Source organism: Castanea sativa, chromosome 10 (assembly GCF_040712315.1).
Source record: "Castanea sativa cultivar Marrone di Chiusa Pesio chromosome 10, ASM4071231v1".
Classification (NCBI taxonomy): Eukaryota; Viridiplantae; Streptophyta; class Magnoliopsida; order Fagales; family Fagaceae; genus Castanea; species Castanea sativa.
The window spans coordinates 10,641,677-10,661,242 of record NC_134022.1 but is presented as its reverse complement, the minus strand read 5'-3'; the positions used below and the strand labels follow the sequence as shown (position 1 = coordinate 10,661,242).

The 19,566-nt window shown below is 35.0% G+C and overlaps 1 protein-coding gene across 1 annotated transcript; it reads right to left on the bottom strand.

Moving 5' to 3' along the window:
- Positions 1-7,505: 7,505 nt before the first annotated feature.
- LOC142613850 (metalloendoproteinase 4-MMP) lies at positions 7,506-9,057 on the bottom strand. The gene has a single exon (XM_075786362.1). It carries the CDS (start codon positions 8,718-8,720, stop codon positions 7,638-7,640), a length of 1,083 nt encoding a protein of 360 aa, XP_075642477.1. The 5' UTR covers positions 8,721-9,057; the 3' UTR covers positions 7,506-7,637.
- Between the last annotated feature and the right edge of the window lie 10,509 nt (positions 9,058-19,566).

The window sequence follows — 19,566 nt, the reverse complement described above, 5'->3', positions numbered from 1 at the left end:
TCCTTCATGCTGGGAGTGTCCTCTTTGTCATAGGCACATGAGGGATTTTGAACAGGAGGTGGAGGCTCGGGGAAAGGAATCTGCTCAGGTTCCTCAGTGGAGAATCGTTTGGAACCCCCGTAGCTTGAAGGGCAGCCATCCAACCTTCCTCAAAACCGAGCCTCTGCGCTTGATGGACCATTAGCTTCGTAGAATTCTCGGCGTCCGCGAAACCAGTGTTGTACCACCCAAGAAGAAGTGTACATCTTTAGGTAGTTAAAGAACGTACGCCAAACTCTGAGCAACCCACCCCCCTTCACCTTGGACCTAGGTCCTAACACTAGCTGTCACAGGAAGAGGCTCGTTCTTGAGCCCAAAAATAGTCTGCCAACCTACTTTTGGCCGGAAGGAGGATGCCAAAATAAACCCCATTTATGCGGTGGGCCGGGTGGCACCGGCAGGCTCCTGGATAACTATTCCCTGGGATGTTCGAGTAGGTGGAGTTTTCGGAGAAGCGTCCTGCTTGCTCACTCCCAAGTGTAGGAGATCTTAGCAGTATAATTCTTGGAGTACCGAAGTTGAACCACAAGGAGCAAAGTAAATTCAAAGACAATATAATTAAATAACAATTTGGGTGAAGAAGAAAAACAATTTTGCTTGGTGACTGTTAACAGGAATAATAATAAAAATTGATTTAAATCAAAAATGTAAATACTAGGGAATCGGGGTGTTTCCCTATATCGATATGAAATTCTTTGTGATCTAAGAAAATATCTATTTCATAATTGATTGTTCTTATACAATTAAAAACTTATGATTCGGTTGAACTGAGACAATTCAAAAACATATGATAACCTCGATTAATAATGCGGTTAGAAAAGTTTTTCAGAAAAAACTCATTCACTTTAAAATCTTATTTCTATTTGAAACTATTAGAAATTCATCTAAACAATAAGAAAAACATGATTGAATTTATTGAAAGCATGGAAGAACTAATACATCAAAAGAAATCTAATTGAACAATCAAATATGTCATTAATAAAATCCTAGAAAAAATCACATTGAATATTCATACCATATAGAAGAAACATAACTCCTGGCCCTAGCAAAGAGTTTAGGCTGCCATTAGAGAAAGGAAAATACAAGTTTTCTCTACCCCAAAATTCGTTCTTACAGCCCCCCTTCAAAGCCCTAACATAAAAGTGTCTAAAGAAAATAAAACTTCTACTATTTTAACTTCCGTCAAGGTTTATAGCGGTCACTTATGAGTTAATTTCGGCCTTCAAAAATTGAGAATTTTGAAAAAACTCAAAACTGGAAAGTTGTAGAGAGAGATACGCCTTGTGTCAAAACTCACGGTTCCAACCCATCCGGCCTTCTGTCAATTGGACTTTTGATGAGAGAGATACGCCCAAAATACTGATCAGTGCTCAAATCAAATTTTTCCTTTTCAGATTCTGCCTCTTTGATTTTTTTCCTTATTTGAAGCTTCCAATCAGAGTAGACGATCCAAGCACTCTAGCTGCACCTCCTTCGACATTTAAGTATGGTCCTTTAGCTCCACTTTAATTCTAATTTGGCCTCCATTCTCTCACAAATTCCTATAAACTCATCTTTTTCACATGATTTCCTAACAGTAGAAACTTATACATAATGAATGGCATCTTATTCAAGAAATTATGTAAAGATAAATTATAGGGACTAATGAAAATCATGGCTTAATTATACAAATTAAGCATAGTAATAAGGAGATAACGCCCACATAAATATATAACAAGTATACATTTTAAGGCGTCATCACGTCCCCTGAGCCATTGGACGGCTGGTCAGTTGTGCGCTGCCTTTTTTGGGAACGGGCAGGAGGAGGAGGAGAAGGAGTCTGATTCCTGCCTTGGGGTGGTTTCTGTTGCGCCACTGGACGAGCACCAAGCACAAAATGATCCAGGGTCATTGTTCGTTTGACCACCATCTTGCCTTCACCTTGGCAAGCTTCTGCTTCCGAAGAATTTACCAACTCGGTTGTTGCTTGCTCGGCTGTTTGAACTGGGGCTTAAGGCTCCTCAACAGGTCGGTGGACTTTACGGCTTTGAGAGACAAGACCTGCCGAAGCGTCCCTTATGGGTATTAATGACTCTGCACAAGACATCCGGGGGCCGAAGTCCCAAGCTTCACCGACAGTTAACTTGGGGGGAAGAAGATTAGGATGCCACACGTCAATGTACAACAACAAAGGACTCACCACTAGTAAGGCTTGTCCGAATGGCTACCAGGTGGAGTAAACTGGATTGCAACCGAGTATGAGATGGGATGCCCAGAGCTGCCCGTCAGAATTTACAAATATCTTTGACCGGAGCACTGAATTTAAATCTCTTACATGCACTACTCTAATGTCTGGCTTAAACATTTTGCTATCTGTGCCAAAATAATATGAAAAACTGGTTAGTGCCTGTTGAACAAAATAGGCGCGGGTAAAACACGATTGAAAACAGTAAAAAGTGCTCAATACTGACCAACGTCAAGTGGTGAAAGTGGGCAGGTGAGCTCGTCGACAAGTCAATTGCCGCTCACTCGAACATATTCTCTCACTGAATTTCTGTTAGAGTCGAGAAGGCATGATATAAGCCGTACCTATACATCCCTAACCTTTAAGTAATAGTCAGATCTAATATTGCCACATAAACTATACATAAAGTTTATGTCATGGTGGTTTAGCTGTAGCCCGTATATCCAGTTTAATCTACTGACACAACTTACGACGTAATAAAAATTGGGGGGAAATTGGTCAAGGCACAAACCATAAAACCTAAGGGTACTAAGTATGAGAGGGTCCACATGAAATCTAACTCCTCCCTCTAAAATGGCCATCAAAGGAAAGAACATTGTATTAGAACCAGAGTGTTGCTGGAGAGCGATGTCACCCTCGTGACAATAAGCCACATCCACATCTCTAGGAATATCATAGTCTGCTCTAAAATTAGCCAAGGACGCTTCAATAGAAAGAAGAAGTGAATAGCCCATTCGTAACTCTAGAGTGAGGGAAAAATAGAAAAGAGAAGGAAAGAGTAAAGAAACTTACTGTGGGCTCTAGGAAATGGTGATCTTGGTTCGAAAATCTATGCATGGAAGGAGTATGCTAGACAGAGAGAAATTTGAAGGAGAGGAAGTAAAAATGGTATGGAGAGTCAGAAGGAACTATTTATAGAGCTAAAACGCTTAATGGAAAAGAAAGCAGGAAAACCTTTTTAAATTCCTTTTCTAACTCCCACACGCATGGCCTCGGTTCACGAACCGTCAAGTCATGATTACAGTTAGATTTGACAACCTGGTAGAACACTTCTTTTTAGAGGGCATTAATAACCGTCCTGTTCATTTAATGGTTGACGGTTGAGCTTCTCGAGGAATCTTTAGCCCTACCGGATTGACCTTGATTCGTTCCTAGTAGCCAGACCCGAATCAAATGGGGGCTATTGTACGGGAAATGATCCTAGGCTCATTGGACCTTAGGCCTTGGCCCGAACATTACCTATGGACATAACCGGGCCCACATCACAATTCATTCCATTTCAGATATCTAGTAGACAAGCCTATACCGGTCAATTATGACCTGATCGAGAATGCGCCTGTCCGGAGTGGCCCCTGCCCTCAACAGCTCGGTATTGCCTTGGGGAGTATCACTGCCGAATAGCCTTCTAGAGGCAGGACTCAGTTCCAATGCAATTATCATTGTATCCAACGGAGCATATCCTTATCAGGAATAATCAAATTGGACCCCACTCACACGAGTGAGACCAAAAGATAATCATGAGCATCCCACCAACCTCAAGCTATAGATAGGGGAGGTCGAGTGAGAGAGAGGGGGTTGGCAATTGAAAGTAACAGGAGAGAGTGATAAAAGGGAGAACTAAGAGGGAGGTAACAAGGAAGTCGGTGAAAGCTGAAAGGCATAATTAAGTTAGTTGGTAAAGAACTACCATTAGTAGGAAACACTAAACCCACAATACAAATAAGTTGTAAGACCAATTCTAAGCCCGGTCCATTAGATACTGTTTTGGGTACTCACACAATCTATTCTCATATGATGGCAATGATGCTTTGTATCATAAGTTAATCTATAAACACAACTCTTTTATCAAGCTAAAACGAGTAATTTTTAGGTACTCCCGGAGCACAGAGAATGGTGCTCCCTCCTCTCACATTTATGGTAGGGTCCGCTCATTAAATTCATGGTGGGGTCTACCATGAATGTGAGAGGAAGGAGCACCATTTCACTATACTCTGGGACTACCTAAGAATTTTCCAACTAAAACAAGTCTCTTCTCATATGTGTTAATGCACTTGCTCAATTAAATAACAAAAGGTTGTATATATTGCATGGACCAGACATATTGTAGCTCTAAAAATTTCAATTTCCTTTTTGGTCATTTTCTCTTGTACTTTGTGAGGCCAATGTTCCAGCACGCTCGCTTGTCAGTTCAGTTGGGTCTACTCTTATAAAAGTTTAGGAACCACTTTTTCTCCCTTATATGTGTGAGTTCGTGTGAAGTACATTGATTCGGTTCTCCACTCATTTTGCCTCTTATTAATAATTTAATATACATATTTTTTAGTTTTTTCACAGCCAAACAAAAAAACAAAAAAACAAAAAAACAAAAGCAAAAACAAAAACAAAAAAGAAAAATAAAATTCTAAAGATTTTAATTACATTGAAACGACCCATCTCTCTAGAGATGATCATAGAGGTATGGTAACTTTTTGACAGGCCTACTTGTAATTTAGTAAGGAAAACCTCTACTTGCTAGAGATTCAATGTAGTGTTTGGTACAAAACAGTGTGACTTTAGTTATCTATCAAAATTTTAAAGTTGACTATGTTAATCCACAGTTTAAGACCACAAAGAAATCACACACTTCCCATAAAAAATTTTATCGCTTAAAATACATTTTAGGCATAAATGCATTTTTAGTTCTTATATTTTGACTTTTTTCTATTTTAGTCCTTACATTTTATTTTTACCATTTTTATTTCCTAAACCAATTAACGCGGGACATTTAAGTCATTTCCGTCACCCAACTAACGGAGAAAGCTGATGTGGCTGACGGAGACAATAAAATAATGATTTTTTTTACACATGGCCCCAAACCCAGTCACATGTATGTTACGTGAGGAACTTACCAACCAATCTAGCGCGCAATTCCTCAGAAAAATCCCCAAATCATACCTTAATCCCTAGATCAGCTTCTTTGTCTCTCTCGAACCATCAGCCTCTCTCTCAAACCATCTTGGCCACTTGAAGCCACCATCATCATCAACCATCTCTCAAAGTAAAACAATAGTCTAAAGATCACCAAAAAACATTCAAAAAAGGTAATTGTCATTTTGTAACTACAGACAATAAAGTCAAACAAACCCAACAAAAAATCCAAGATCCTATGATAAAAACCCCAACTTTCCTTTCTTTTTTTCCTACCATTTCTCGGCAAAAACCAAACAGACCCAAGAATCACCAAGATCAGATCAACCCAAAAATCATAAAACCAAGAAAAAACACAAAATGGATATACCATATTTTCAGTTTCTTGGTGTGTATGAGAAATGGGGTCTATGGATTGCAGAATACCTAGGTAGGAGTGGGTTCTTATTTTGGAGCAAGTAGGCAATGAGGCCAGAAGATGCGAGGTTAACAATGATGGAGCTAGGGTGGAGAGAGCCAAAGTGGTTGGCCAAAAACCCATCTTTCAAAATCGAGACCGATTCCGATTGAGGACTCTGAAGAGCCTCGGGACTCTTGGCCACAGATTTGTCAAAAACAACCAGCATTTTCGCTTTCTTTGATCAGAGTTCACAGAGAGAAAAAAAGAGGAGTGGTTTTGCAGTTTCTAGTTTTTGCAGTTTCGAAATGGTTGAAGATCTTGAGAGATGGTTGATGACAATGGTGACTTCAAGTAGCAGAGATGGTTTGAGAGAGAGGCTAATGGTTCGAGAAAGACAAAGAGGCTAATCTAAGGAATAAAGTATGATTTGGGGATTTTTCCGAGGAATTGTGCACTAGATTGGTTGGTAAGTTCCTCACATGACATACACATGATTGGGTTTGGGACCATGTGTAAAAAAAAAAAAATCACCATTTTATTGTCTTCGTCAACCACATCAGCTTTCCCCGTTAGTTGGGTGACGAAAATGACTTAAATGTCCCGTATTAATTGGTTTAAGGACTAAAAATGATAAAAATAAAATGTAGAGACTAAAATGAATTAAAAAAAGAGTCAAAATATAAGCATAAGTACACTTTTGATCCTTACATTTTATTTCCTCCTGAGCTCAGTTTTAAATCAGTAACTCAACACAAACTTTTAAAACATAAAATTTTTGTATCATCCACTTTTTGACTTTTACAAATTAAATCCTCGTCAATTGCAAAGATCAATTTCCTAGACAAAGATGAATACTTTTTTTCTTGCGTGTTTTCGACAATTCTGACTGATTAAAGTGATTAGGATCCTTCTTATGAGTTTCATGCCAATTGGTGGGTTGGTAGAGCTACATAGTGTCGACTTCATTGCTGAGTCATTTCACTCCTCTCATTCGGCCAATGAGGACCGAGTTAAGTTTTACAAATTTAATTCTCCGTCAACTCCGAGAGAACAATGATATTGTGGCTTAAATTTTTTTTAAAATTTTTTTATTTATTTATCAGAGGTGGCTTGACCTAAAATTGGTTATTGGTGGGTTTGTGTCGCTGTTATTATTCATAGTTTTGACATCAGCAGAGTCGGCTGAAATGAGCGCTTTCTTTTCCATTACTTTTTTCTTCTCTTTTCTTTGTTGGCAAGGGTGACAATACTACCAAGTAAATCATTCTTACACTTTAATTTCAAAACCTGTTAATTTATGGTTATGAGTAATCGACAAAAAATTATGGGTCTCACAAGTAAGTAATGGACGAAAAATATCTCCCACTCATAATTGCACAATCAACAAGTTAACTGTGTCTTCAAAATTATTCATATCTCACTTTTTTTCTTTTTTTTTTTGAAGCGTATAGTTTTTGGCTGTTAGAAAAGGAAAAAAAAAATTTTCGCATGTGGATCTCAAATAACTAAATGCAATGCAACCTCTTCTTTGGGGAGGCTTCCTTGGAGGAAACTTGAATCTGATTTGTGTGTCAGCTATTGTACAATTTTATATCTTGAATATTAAGTGATGCTTTAGTTCAATCCCTGTATGAGGTTAGGTATATGCTTTGCAATGCCAATGAATTGCCACATTGGGTAGGAGTCTCAGCCATTGGTCGGCTAGAAGATTTTCAAATTTCATTGGCCTCTCCTCTCATGCCGACTTTTAAATATTAACTTTTACGCTGTCCCCCTTTTTGAGGGAATGTGCCTCTCTTTTGTTTTGTGGTGATGTCCCAACCTCCGCAGGTCCATAAAAAGTCTATATCTTTTAGTTTTATATATCAATATTATCGTATTTACAAAAGTGCACGCCTCTTATGAAAATAAAAATCTTATACAACTAATTACCACAACCATATAGTATAAAAAGAAAGAATTTTCGGTTGTTTCTAAGCTTTCTTTTGAGTGTGATTTACAATTTTACTGAACATAAAAATGTGTAAAATTCACCTACATGTATAAGGTAAAAAAAAAAAAAAGGGTTCATGTATGCAAAAACAATAATAAAAATACCATTGTCAAGAAAATTGTCCAACTAGAGAATGTTCTCTCTAGGCCAATGGCTGCATGATTAGAAGAATTTTCAGACTCTAACAAAGAGCTAAACTTGAAATTTGGGTTTGACCCGTATAGAGCTTGAACTCCCTCCACGTCGTCTATCTTGAGGTCCACCTTCTTTGTCCTAGGACTCAAACTTGGATACATAACAGCTTCCTTGACCGAAGTGTGAGCCAACCCTAGTACATGCCCAATCTCATGGGTAGCCACTGATTCCAAATCAACGGCCACTTTTGACTTGACCGTATCGAAATCAACGGCCCACGTCTCCGCTTCATCAAGATGGAGCCTCCCATTTTCTGGCGAGAAAGCATGAGCTAAAACTCCCAACACCCCATCAAACGGCTCTCCGTCCCCGTGATCACCCCGATAAAACCCGATTCGGATATCGGCCGATAAGTAGTTCCCGGTCTCTGTAAAATTCACCGGAATAACCGACGCCCACCGCGAAAAGGCTCGCCCGAAAACCATCCGAATTTCCGATGAGCTGAGGTAATCAATCATGTCAGACGGCGAAAAAGCGTATGTTAGAGTCATCGGCGTGGAGTTGACCCACCGGGGTTTGCCAGAAAAGTAAGCGTAACGACGAGTGGTGTGGAAGCCATGGGGGGTGGTGTTGACACTGTCACTCATGCCACACCTGGGTGACATGATAGTGGATATGGTATCGGTGTCGAGCTTTCCTGTGAGGGGCAGACCTAGATTCTGCTGGTAAAGAATAACGGCCGATTCGAATTGGGTGTCGAAGGTATCGGTGAAGTTGGTGTCGTTGGAGGATATCGGGAGATACCCGAAACGGTTGAAGTAAGTCTTGAGTTCGGACATGCCGCTGACGTGGCTTCCCTTCCCGGCGTCTAGGAATTTCATGAACTCGTGCCACGTGGCGTTGTGGGAAGCGACGGTTATGACAGTTGATTTGTCTGGTAGGATTCTGGCGGGAAAGCAAGGGCGGGAAAGAAAGAGGAGGAAGAAGAAGATGAAGATAAAGTGACTGAGAAACGGAAACATGGTTTTTTTGGGATTTTGAGCTTTGGATTTGCGGGAAAGAAATAAGAAGAGCTTATAATTGAATTTTTTTTTTTTTTGTATAAATAAATAAATATTTTTTTAAAAAAAAATTAAATAAAAATTATTGAAGCTTGGCTTAGACTATATATGGGAATGGGAGTGAAACAAGAAACACAATAAAATGATGGGAAAGTTAAGAAGATTCTGCCGTGCGAGCCTTTTCAAAGGCGATTCTGACTTTGTTGGTGTCATGGTGGGTTAACCACTGAATCTGTCTTTATTAATCCTAATTTTCTTTATTTGTTTATTTGTTTTGGGTTAGTAAATGAATTGTGAATTAATATTGGCATCAGTTTTGTATCAATATGTCTCTCTTATTTTTAAAGTGGAAACATAAGGGATATGTTTAAAAATTAGTAATAGGCTAGGTTTGATTTGTTCGAGTATAGTTGAAGCTGCTAACTCCGTTGGTTGACCAAATTTGTTGATTTAATGATTTTAGTATCATCTTCTTAAACCGTTTTCTAGGGAGGGTTTATTAGTTATTGAAGAAGACATTTGTTCATGTTAGGCACACATTCAGCAATGTTTGAACCAACTAATCTTAGATGGCTAAAAACCATTCTTTTCTCTTTTGGGGGTTTACAATAAATGGATTATAGGAATTCAAACCTAAAGTCTTTCTAGAGAGAAAATTGAATAACACCATTTACTTATCATTGGAGAGGATGTTGTTCCTGTGATACAATCTCATAATTACGAATAGCTACTTTTCATCTATAAGGGCAGGGAGAGAAGATGTGGAAATTTTTGGAGGTTTGGTCAGCCAATTTTTTATTTTTTATTTTTTATTACTACTAGTACTTACGTATGGGATAGCTTATGAATATCCCCTATAAGAAAGAACATCCGAGTTTCGATTTAAACGACCAATTTCCAATGTCAGATGTAAAATTGGAATAAAAAAGTAACCTGGATATTCTTGTGTTCAATTATTAGTATATGTAAGATTATTTTGGGTTAAATTATTAATTTAATCATTCAAATATTGAGAAAGTGTTTATTTTATAGAAATTATTTTTATTGGTTTGTTAGAATTAAAAAATAAATTAAATAAAAATAAAGTCATATTTAAGAAAAAGTAAAATTTTAAAAAATTATATGTAAACCAAATAACTTAAATAAGTGGAAAATAAACTTTCCCCAACGTATATATCCTAATTTCACTACAAAAAAAAAAGGGTTCTATATTCGCGTTTTTAAAATGTGGCTATAGCTCAGAAAAACGTGGTTATAGGAAAATTTGGTCTATACCCGCGTTTTTAACTGTGGCCTAAAATCCGTGACTATAGGCCTGAGGGGTCTATAACTTAAGATAATAATAATAGTAGATTTTTTAGCCAGTGGCTTTCAAGTTTCAACACAATAATTAAAAGATAAAGTCTCTAATAAAAAATTTGGATACAAACTTGATTTTAAAATTAATTACTACAACTTCACTCAATAACTTTATATTGAATGTGAATTTTAACAAATTTATCATTGGATAATATTTTCTGCAAGAATGAAGGGCACAGAAGAATATGTTGGGTCGTGGGCCTTGTCTGAAGACACTTTAGTGGTCCGAGTACATATAGACAATAGGGAAGATGTAAGAGTTAGAGCGCCACGAGCAAATTATGGCCACGAAGGTTATGGAGAATAGTCCGAGGAGGAATGCCTCCTCGGCTAAGCAAAGCAGAGGTAAGAAAGATTAGTTTGCCCTTAGGGGCAATACTTCAGAGGGTTCTCTTAGTAAGGATAAACATCAGGGAAACGTAGGACACGGGGAAGTTAAGAAATATCTAAGGGGAAGCTGCTACCACCGCATTGAATGCTTTGCAGCTAACCCTCTGGTCGCATTAATGTGGAGGTGATACTTAGACAGTAGTAAGCAGCCTTACAACTACTATCAAAGACTTCAGGAAGATGCTGATGGGACAAGTATCAAAGCCAGCAGTCTGATCTACACGTGGAGGGCTGAGATGAAATGAGGAAGGGGAATATAAAGAAAGAAATCCCCATTACAAAGGAGAGGGGAGAGAGAATCTTTGAGAAAACGACTATACACTCAAGAACTGTAATGGTGGTTAAGTCTAACAGAACTATATAAGAACTACCATCCTTAGACTTTGCCGAGGGGGATTTTCTTTGCATAAACCTGTTTATTTATGCTTTCAAGTATCATAGAATCTACTGTGATTACGGTTCAACTCATTTGAGTTCAGTTTCTAGCCCATCCTCTACAAATTCATTATTTTGGGCTTTTTGGGCCTTAGTCCTTTTCACTTTTGGGCCATAAATTCAAACCTTGCCCTTACATTTTCTATTTATCTTTAATGCTTGCAAAATTTTCAAAAATCAATAGCTATATCATTAATCAAATACTTCAATTTAAGTTTTATTAATATATAAAATTATCAATAAAAATAAGCTTATGGATCAAATAGTAAATAACCTCTAATTGACCTGAAATTTGATATGCGTATTTATAACATAAAGATCATGCAACCCAATGAATAGATTTTCAAAATATATAACCAAATAAATTTTTAGTAGAAGTTATAGTCACTTACTACAATCAAGTTTGTAGCCAACTATATCCATAATAAAATTATATCCTTAGTGTTGTTATACTTTTTTTAATAAAAAAAAAGTGTTGTTATGTATTAATTTGTATGGCTTGTGTGTATCTGTATCTTCTTCTCCATAACCATTCTAAAAGATTTGCATTAAGTTCAGGGATGAAATTAGGATATTTTATCTTTAATTTGGGAGTCAAAGCATGAACAACAATTTTTTTGGGTATATAATTTTTATTAAAAGATTTTTTTTTTTTTTGGTAAATGACACCGACTTCTCTTGAAATTTATCAAAATAAAATGTCCTCTCAAATGTTTCTACAAATGACACTCTCTCTTTGAGGTTTCTATAAATATAATATATAAGTCAATGCCTGATTATGGATGAAATGTTAGTCTCTTCCCTTGAGATTTTTACAAATGAATTGCTATTTTAAAAATAAAAATAAAAAATTGTTTCGTCATTAATGAAGTAACAACATAAGAGGATGTGGACGTATATGTTGCATTTATAGAAACCTTAAGATAGATTGTCATTTACCCGACGTTTGAGGTGAATATCATTTTGATAAACTCAAAGAAATGGTGTATAATTTATCTAATAAAAAAATTACAATTCAAGAATAACAAATATACTAAATTCCATACTAAGTGTATGTTAAATTTAAATTTATGTAAAGTGCTGTTTAATTATGAGGTTTATAACGTGATTTATCTGTTTTTTGAAAATAATTATTATAATTTGTAGTTAATAATATGCATTTGTAGTTAAGGTGTACGTCTTTCAAGGTCTCGCTTTCAAGGCACCATGAAATTATCTGGGTGACGCAATGCCACTATCTTATTATGAATGATTACTCTCATTGTTACTGCACAAGGACAAGAGTCCTAGTTCGCTCTCCGTGTCTTTCATTTGTTGCTTTATTGTGACAACTTAGTGAAATGAAATTGTGATCTCAATCACTTGTATATATCCATCTACCTTTCTCAAGAAAGCTCCTTTTCAATACCTATTCGCCTTGCCTCTCTAACTAGCTAGGCTATAGGATGCCATAGCCCATAAGTGACTTTCTTATATAAACACTATCAGTTTAGGGAAATCTTTGGCATCTCTGTGGTGTGTGTTTATTAACTCTAGGCATAGATAGTTTCATGGAAGAGGACTACCCTGTCTTTTCCCATCAATCTAAATAATCAGTCAAATGATATAAATTAAAAAAATAAAAAATAATGGACCCAATTTTATGTACAACCTATTAAGCAAGTCTATGGATAAAGATGGGAAAAAAAAAATCAGACACGCTTCAGCATATGTCATATGGTTTTAAAATTCCAACTAATATGTATAGTTTATGCTTTATATTTATAGATATGGTTGAGTCTATAACAATGATTAAAAAAAGACATTACTAATAAAACATGTGAATCTTGAATTTTATATGGTTTAATGGTGTTAAGGGTATGTAGTTGGTGTAAGTTAATTCAATTAGTAAAATTTATTGTTATCGAAAAAGAGATTTGGTTTGAACTCCTACCTATATCAAAGACCAATTGGTGTTTTAGCCTTATAAACAAGAGTAATTATCATAAGTCATAGGTTAAAAAATTAAGTATGAATAAAAAAAATGGTGTTAAAAGGGTATATTTTTGAAGCAATAAGAAAAGGCCCAAGGCCTGCAGCCCATGAGAAATACAAATCAGTTTATGTATTTAGTCTAGATTGGACCCACGAAGTTAAGCCCAAAAAACCGTTCACTTAGCCCATGCAATCCGCGTGGCTAAAACATCAGAAAATAACCAAACTTGGACCCACAAGATCCACCATCAAAGAGCAAGTAATTTGGGCCAGGCCCAAGTTACTAATACCTTCCTTCTAACTGTATGGACTTGCTATAATAAACAATTTCTCAAAATTCTGGGAACAGGGTAGGTAGTCCAACAAAATAAGAAAGGAAGATGAACAACTTCAACACGAAAAGAAATAGGTATGAATGGAAAGTGTGTTGAGTAGTGTAGTAGGTTGTAGGTTCAATAACTCTTAACAAAGGACTGGACAAAGTATTACACTTATTGCCGTGGCAAATCTCTTTTTTTTTTTTAGAGTTTCAATTAATGGCATCCGTTTTTGATGATGTCTCTTTTTTATCAGACCAAAACATCAATCGGTTTTTAGTATAGGTAAGGATTGAACCACAAATCTCATATTTAACCATCAAAAACTTTACTAATTGAACTGGCTGAACCTACCAAATCTCATATTAATTTGGAAAGCAGTAGGAAAATCTATTAAAGTATGATGATGCCATGATAAATTGCACATCTCTAATGATAATGATAATATGGTAGACTTTTCCTTGCCTAGCTCAATCACTCGAGCTTCTGGCTCAAGTGGGAGTGATGGGCCAATGATAAATTGCAAGGAAGTGATGGTGCACTTCTGCTTAGTGCGTTTAGTCTAAATTATTGACCTTTCCATGAATTCCACAACATAATGAACTTTTCTATGCCAATCCTAGTCCATAAACTATGCCTTATTCAAGATTATAAGTGGAAGTGGAAGTGGAAGTCTCACATAAAACAAAAACGTTTAATTTCAACGTTTGGTACTTAATCTCTATCCTATATTTTACAGTGGTCCTTAATTTTTCAAATATTTCAATTTTGTCACTTGTGCTTCACATTAACATCAATACTTGATTTTAATATTTCTGCTTGTCATTTTAATATTTTTGCTTGTCAAATCATACTTAACTATCCACAAGATGACGATATGGACCTATTTGACATACATTTAAAATATTAAGACTAAAATAAAATATTTGAAGTGTTAACAACCATTTTGAAATATGGGTAAATGTTTAAAACCAAATGTGTAATTAAACCAAAGAAAATCAAAAAAATTAACGTAACATAGTTTGACCAAAACCTATAGTCTATGGGACTTAAGTTTTTGGAGTAAGTGTTGCCTCAATGCTTTATAATAAAAGTATTAATTGAAGTCTTTGTGTTATCTCTCTCAATAAGTTGTATAAGAGTTAACGATGTTGTTCGGCAAAGCTCATAATATTTTATTTTTTTTAGAAATTGATAGGAGAGTGACTTTATAAATGAACATAATAAACAAGGCTCATTGCATGCATTTTGCGCGAGCAATGATGCTTTTTTTTTTTTTTTTGAGTTTAGTGTCATAATATTTAAAAGTGAGATAAAGCTAGCGACTTAATTCTTAAAATCTTTCTCTAATGTGGCGTTTGGTACGGGGAATCCACATTACTCCTGGCATTTAGATTCCCAGGAATGTAGCTATTTCTATGTTTGGCTTCATTGGGAGATTCCTAGGAATGTGAGATGATAATGTTTGGTGTATTCCCATAAATCTTAAATGAATTATTTGTTTTTCCCATTTTGTCCTTAGATTTGAATGTGAAGTACCAAGCCCATTAAAAAAAAATCTTCCTTTAAATAAATAATGAAAAAATATATATAAACTATTAATTAGTCCTTTAAAAAAATATCTTACTCTAAATAGATAGATAAAAAACATTATATAAACTATCAATTAGCAATACATTCATTAAAACTGTGATCTAACATTTCAAAATGACAAGAATAATACAAAAATAACTATTAGCAGAGTTATTTATCCTGTTTATGTTGTTTTGGCGGGAAAAGATAAAAACAAGAGAGAAGATATTGATAATTTGTTTTATAGTTTATCTTAATTGCTTAAATGATAAGGAAAAATGGTTAAAATTGTCAATTTATAAAAAATACAATTTCTTTTAAGTTTGAGAATCTGGATTCCCACCTGTTTTAAAGGGAATCCACATTCCTACTGAGAGGGGTTTAAGGATTCTCCTGACATCTGATTCCCTAGTGTAATTTGCAACCAAACATGGGAATCTTTAAACATTCTTGGGAATTCTAAAACATTACCCCATACCAAACGCCACCTAAGTGTTTTTTTTTTTCCTAATTAGAGGGAGATAGAGTTGATAAAAGTTTGAAAATTTGAATAAAACAAAAAAGTGGTATTTTTATAGGAAAAAAAAAGTTGTAATTTAGATTGGAGAAAATAAAAGAAAAAGCCTACAACTTAGGAACTTTTTGAAAAATAGTAAATTACTATTTTAACTAGTTTATATTTTTAAATTTAAAATTATTTAACTAAAAGATATGGGTATTTTAAAAAGTTTAAGAATCTGTGTGAAGATATTTTAGTACGCAAAATGATGAAACCCAAATAGAGAATCCTGTTATCTATCTATACTATAAAACTGAAGCCTTTGACTTTCTGTTGACTTCATGATATGTTGCCACATTAGCTTTACTAGCTCTACAATTTTCCATATCATAAACTGTTCTTTTTTTTTTTAGTTTTTTTTTAATTATAAAACTTGTATGTGCAAGTTATATTTGTAAGACTATGTGAGAGAATGGATACTGCATCTAACAGTACATTTAAGTATTAAGTATAAAGCTTAAGAACAATAAAAATGAAAACTTTAATACTTTAACATTGAGAGAAATGGAAAGCATAACATGGAAAGTAAATAAGGCATGGGAAAATACATGGAAAACTCTTTGAAAGGGATGAAAAACCATGGGTGAGCAAGGGAAGAATGCCCCTTACTCTTTAGAGCTCTCTATTATGTGAAAATGATAGCCAACCTTTGTATAAAGGTGATGTTCTTCCCAAAGAAAGTCTTTTCTCTACCTCTCTTTCCTACACAAACATTCTGCTCTTTCTCTTATTTTTCTCTAGGTTCTTGTCCTAATTGTTCAACAACATGTTCCTCTTATAGCACAAGGAATGTTATGAGATACATCAAGACAGGTGTCAAACCCTCATTCACCCATTTCAAACCCTAATACAACTATGGTACTATATAAGGCTAGAGGAGAGAGAAAGCACTCAGGGTAATGGAATGAAGGGTAGCCTCACTACTACATAGGGAGCAAACCTTGGACAAGGCAAGGGACATCAGGGATACTGGGAGTGATACACGTGTCTTTAATAGTGGTCTAGCACAAGCTTAGCCGATAAGGGGTATCCTATAGCATCTGACCATAGGGGGTCACTATCTCCCTTTTGTGCAAGTGTTGGGTGTCCATGTCAAGTGCAAATCTCACTCTTCCCCAAGATAATCACGCCGTTAGTATAGGCCAAAGATCCTCTCCTTCAGCCAACGTTTCTTTTCCTTTGCTCACAGCTATTCCACATGTATGGCTCGAATCCAACTATGTCAGCATTCTCACATGCTTTGGCTAGTGTAATGTACAAAACTCTATTAGAATCTAAAATTGTTCGGGCACAAAAGACTACTACTCTCACGCTATTATTGCAAATTACAATCGAAAAAAAAAAACCAACCATTCCCTTCCCTTATAAGAAAATTTTCAGCCTCTCTTCTCTAGGGACTTATTCAGCCATAGAGCCGATTAAATTAAATAGTTCCCCTCTATCATTCTCTCTCCTGTTTGATCGAACTACTTCTCATGAAATTCTCTCTCTACAATTTTCTTTAACTCTTATTTTTAAAGTTTGGGTTGCAGGGAATAATGATGATGCCAATTATTCAGTCCTACTGCCAATTGAATCCTAACAGAGGGTGTGATTGTTGTCAATATAATCAATAAATTTATTATTCTTGTGAGTTGTTGTTTTCTGTTAATCATGGTTTTGCTTCTACATCCATCTTTTCTTAGATCAAATTCAAAATTTAAAATAGTAAAACTTCTCCTAAATTTAGTGGTGGCTCAAAAAATTATTTTTAGAATGGTCACTAAGAAACTTAAATTATACACTAATTAATAAAGAAACAACTTGAATATATCAATATCACAAAAAAAAAAAAACACTAAAACTCATGAAGTGTTACCTTTTTCTTCTACTAACAAAGAGAAACAAAATGATTGATAAGAGATAAAGTAAGAATTGAGAATGCTGATATCAGAGTAATGAAGTAAGAGAATTGAAATGATAATAGAGAATAGAAAGAAAAATGTATGATGTCTGCTACAACTGTGAGCTGAGTTGCTAAGGAAAGAAATATTATTGCCACTGCAAAGACAAAAGAGCATAACTGTTAGCACTATTAAGGAAAACTCATGACTACAATATATTTCTTGAGGGGCCCAAATTATTTTTGGAGTAATGCTATATTCACAACATTTTTTAAAAATCTTATATAATAATTTGTTATTAGTAGTTTAAAAAGTAATGTTAATATTAGATCCAAATTAAAAATAGTAATCGATTTCTGTTTATCACATCAGATTTATTATGAAAGTATTGTAAAAATATTGTGAATGTAGAATTTTTCTTATTTTTATTGAATAAAATTTATTGTAATTCTCAAATTAGGGTGGTCAATATTGTTATTGGAGTGGTCAAAATAGGTTAGTTTAGTATATACATATTTTTTGCAAGTATATATATACATTTTTTGGCAAGTTTGGGTGGTCCTGTGATCACCCTAAGATACATGTGGAGCCGCATGTGTCTAAATTATAACCCACACACAGTTAACAACTTTGGCATTCCTTTACTATTTTTCATAAATAAGTCTTCAGTTTATTGTAGGTGAGTCTTACGGTAAGTTTTTTTTCTCCCCCTTTTTTGGTTTATTTAGAGTCTCCTTCTTGGTGAAAGTTTGCTTAAGTAATTTTGGTAGCTTTATTTCTTTCTCTTCCCCCCCTAAGTGCATGCTACTATATAATTGTATTGCATATTTGCATCTTTATAAGAAAAAAAAGAAGATTATATTGCAACTTTTGCATTGTTTAAATTTCTACCTCTGATTTCATAATTTAGGTTTGTATCTTGAAAAATAAATAACAAAATTTTTGAGAATAAAAAATAAATAAGGAAAATGTTTTGCTACATATTTGTATGCAGCAATTGCCAGATAATGGGTTATGTGGCAGCAAAAGAAAGTGACAAGTATCTAAAGGTCCACCTAATCATATGCATTGCATATGACCCTTGAACATGTGTTGCTTTCTTTTTTGTTGACACATAACCCATTATGCACATATTGCTTAATGGTACCCTAATTTTAGGGTACCCTAATTAATTAACATAAAATCAGGGTACCATTAAATAACATCAATAACATGGTCCCAATAAATAATTATTGATGTTATTTAATGGTACCCTAATTTTAAGTTAATTAATATAAGTATTGATTTCTTTTGAATTGTATGCACTTAGCCGATTTTTGGACCAAGTTTTGCCCTTGAAATTGGGTTGTTTATGTGATTCATATTTGACAACATTTTTAGTTGAAATTTAAGTCACAATAGGTTTGGAATAGATTGGATCCACTTGATCATGTGCATTGCACATGACCCTTGGACACATGTTTCTTTCTTTTTTGTTGACACATAACCCATTATGCATCAATTGCTTCATTCCCAATAAATAATTATTAACGTTATTTAATGGTACCCTAATTTTAGGTTAATTAATATAATTTTTTTTTTTTTGAGGAATAAAGGGGTGGTTTCTATGGTGGGTTTGCAAGAAAGCTTGCATATTTCTGCCCATAGATATCCAATTTCGTTGAACAAGTCCTCTCCCTTTTTGTCCAATTGGTTTTTGTATTATTTTGGTTCTTTCATTTTGATTGTATTTCCTTTTGTTATTGTTTATAATTTATTTTTGAATAACCAACTTTGTATTTATTTCTAATTATCTCTTTACCTCCTTTTATCAGGTATTGATTTGATTATCATTTGGTTTTAACTAATTTCAGTATTGAAAAAAAGTTAATATCTATTTATTTACTGAGCATTTGCCAATTATTTTGTGCACCGCATGAAGTAGCAACTAGTTCGAGCAACCACATCAATTTGTGGAAAATTTTACAAAATAGAAAATAGTCACTATTTTACACCATCTGAGCAAAAAAACACCCACATCAGTGGGTGTAAACTTGTGAATAAATGCAAGTTGCTACAGTAACCATGCAAATATACACGGTTACTGTAGCATGTGCATATAATATATTAATATTTTTTTTCTCTCTATTCTCTATACCGACTCTCACTTTCTCATTTCATCAGAGACTCAGGCGCACAGCTCTCTCTTTCTCTCATCTCATCAATCTGGCCTGCTTTAGCTTTCGCCAATCGCCGAGGAGCAAGCCAAGTCTGTCGCCTACAAGATCGAGCAAGCTGAGTCGCCAGACGTGTCCGTCGCCTACAACACGAACGGAGTT

Bases quoted from the DNA above. Each gene is read 5' to 3' on its own strand.
- LOC142613850 (XM_075786362.1), bottom strand. From the start codon at position 8,720: ATGTTTCCGTTTCTCAGTCACTTTATCTTCATCTTCTTCTTCCTCCTC.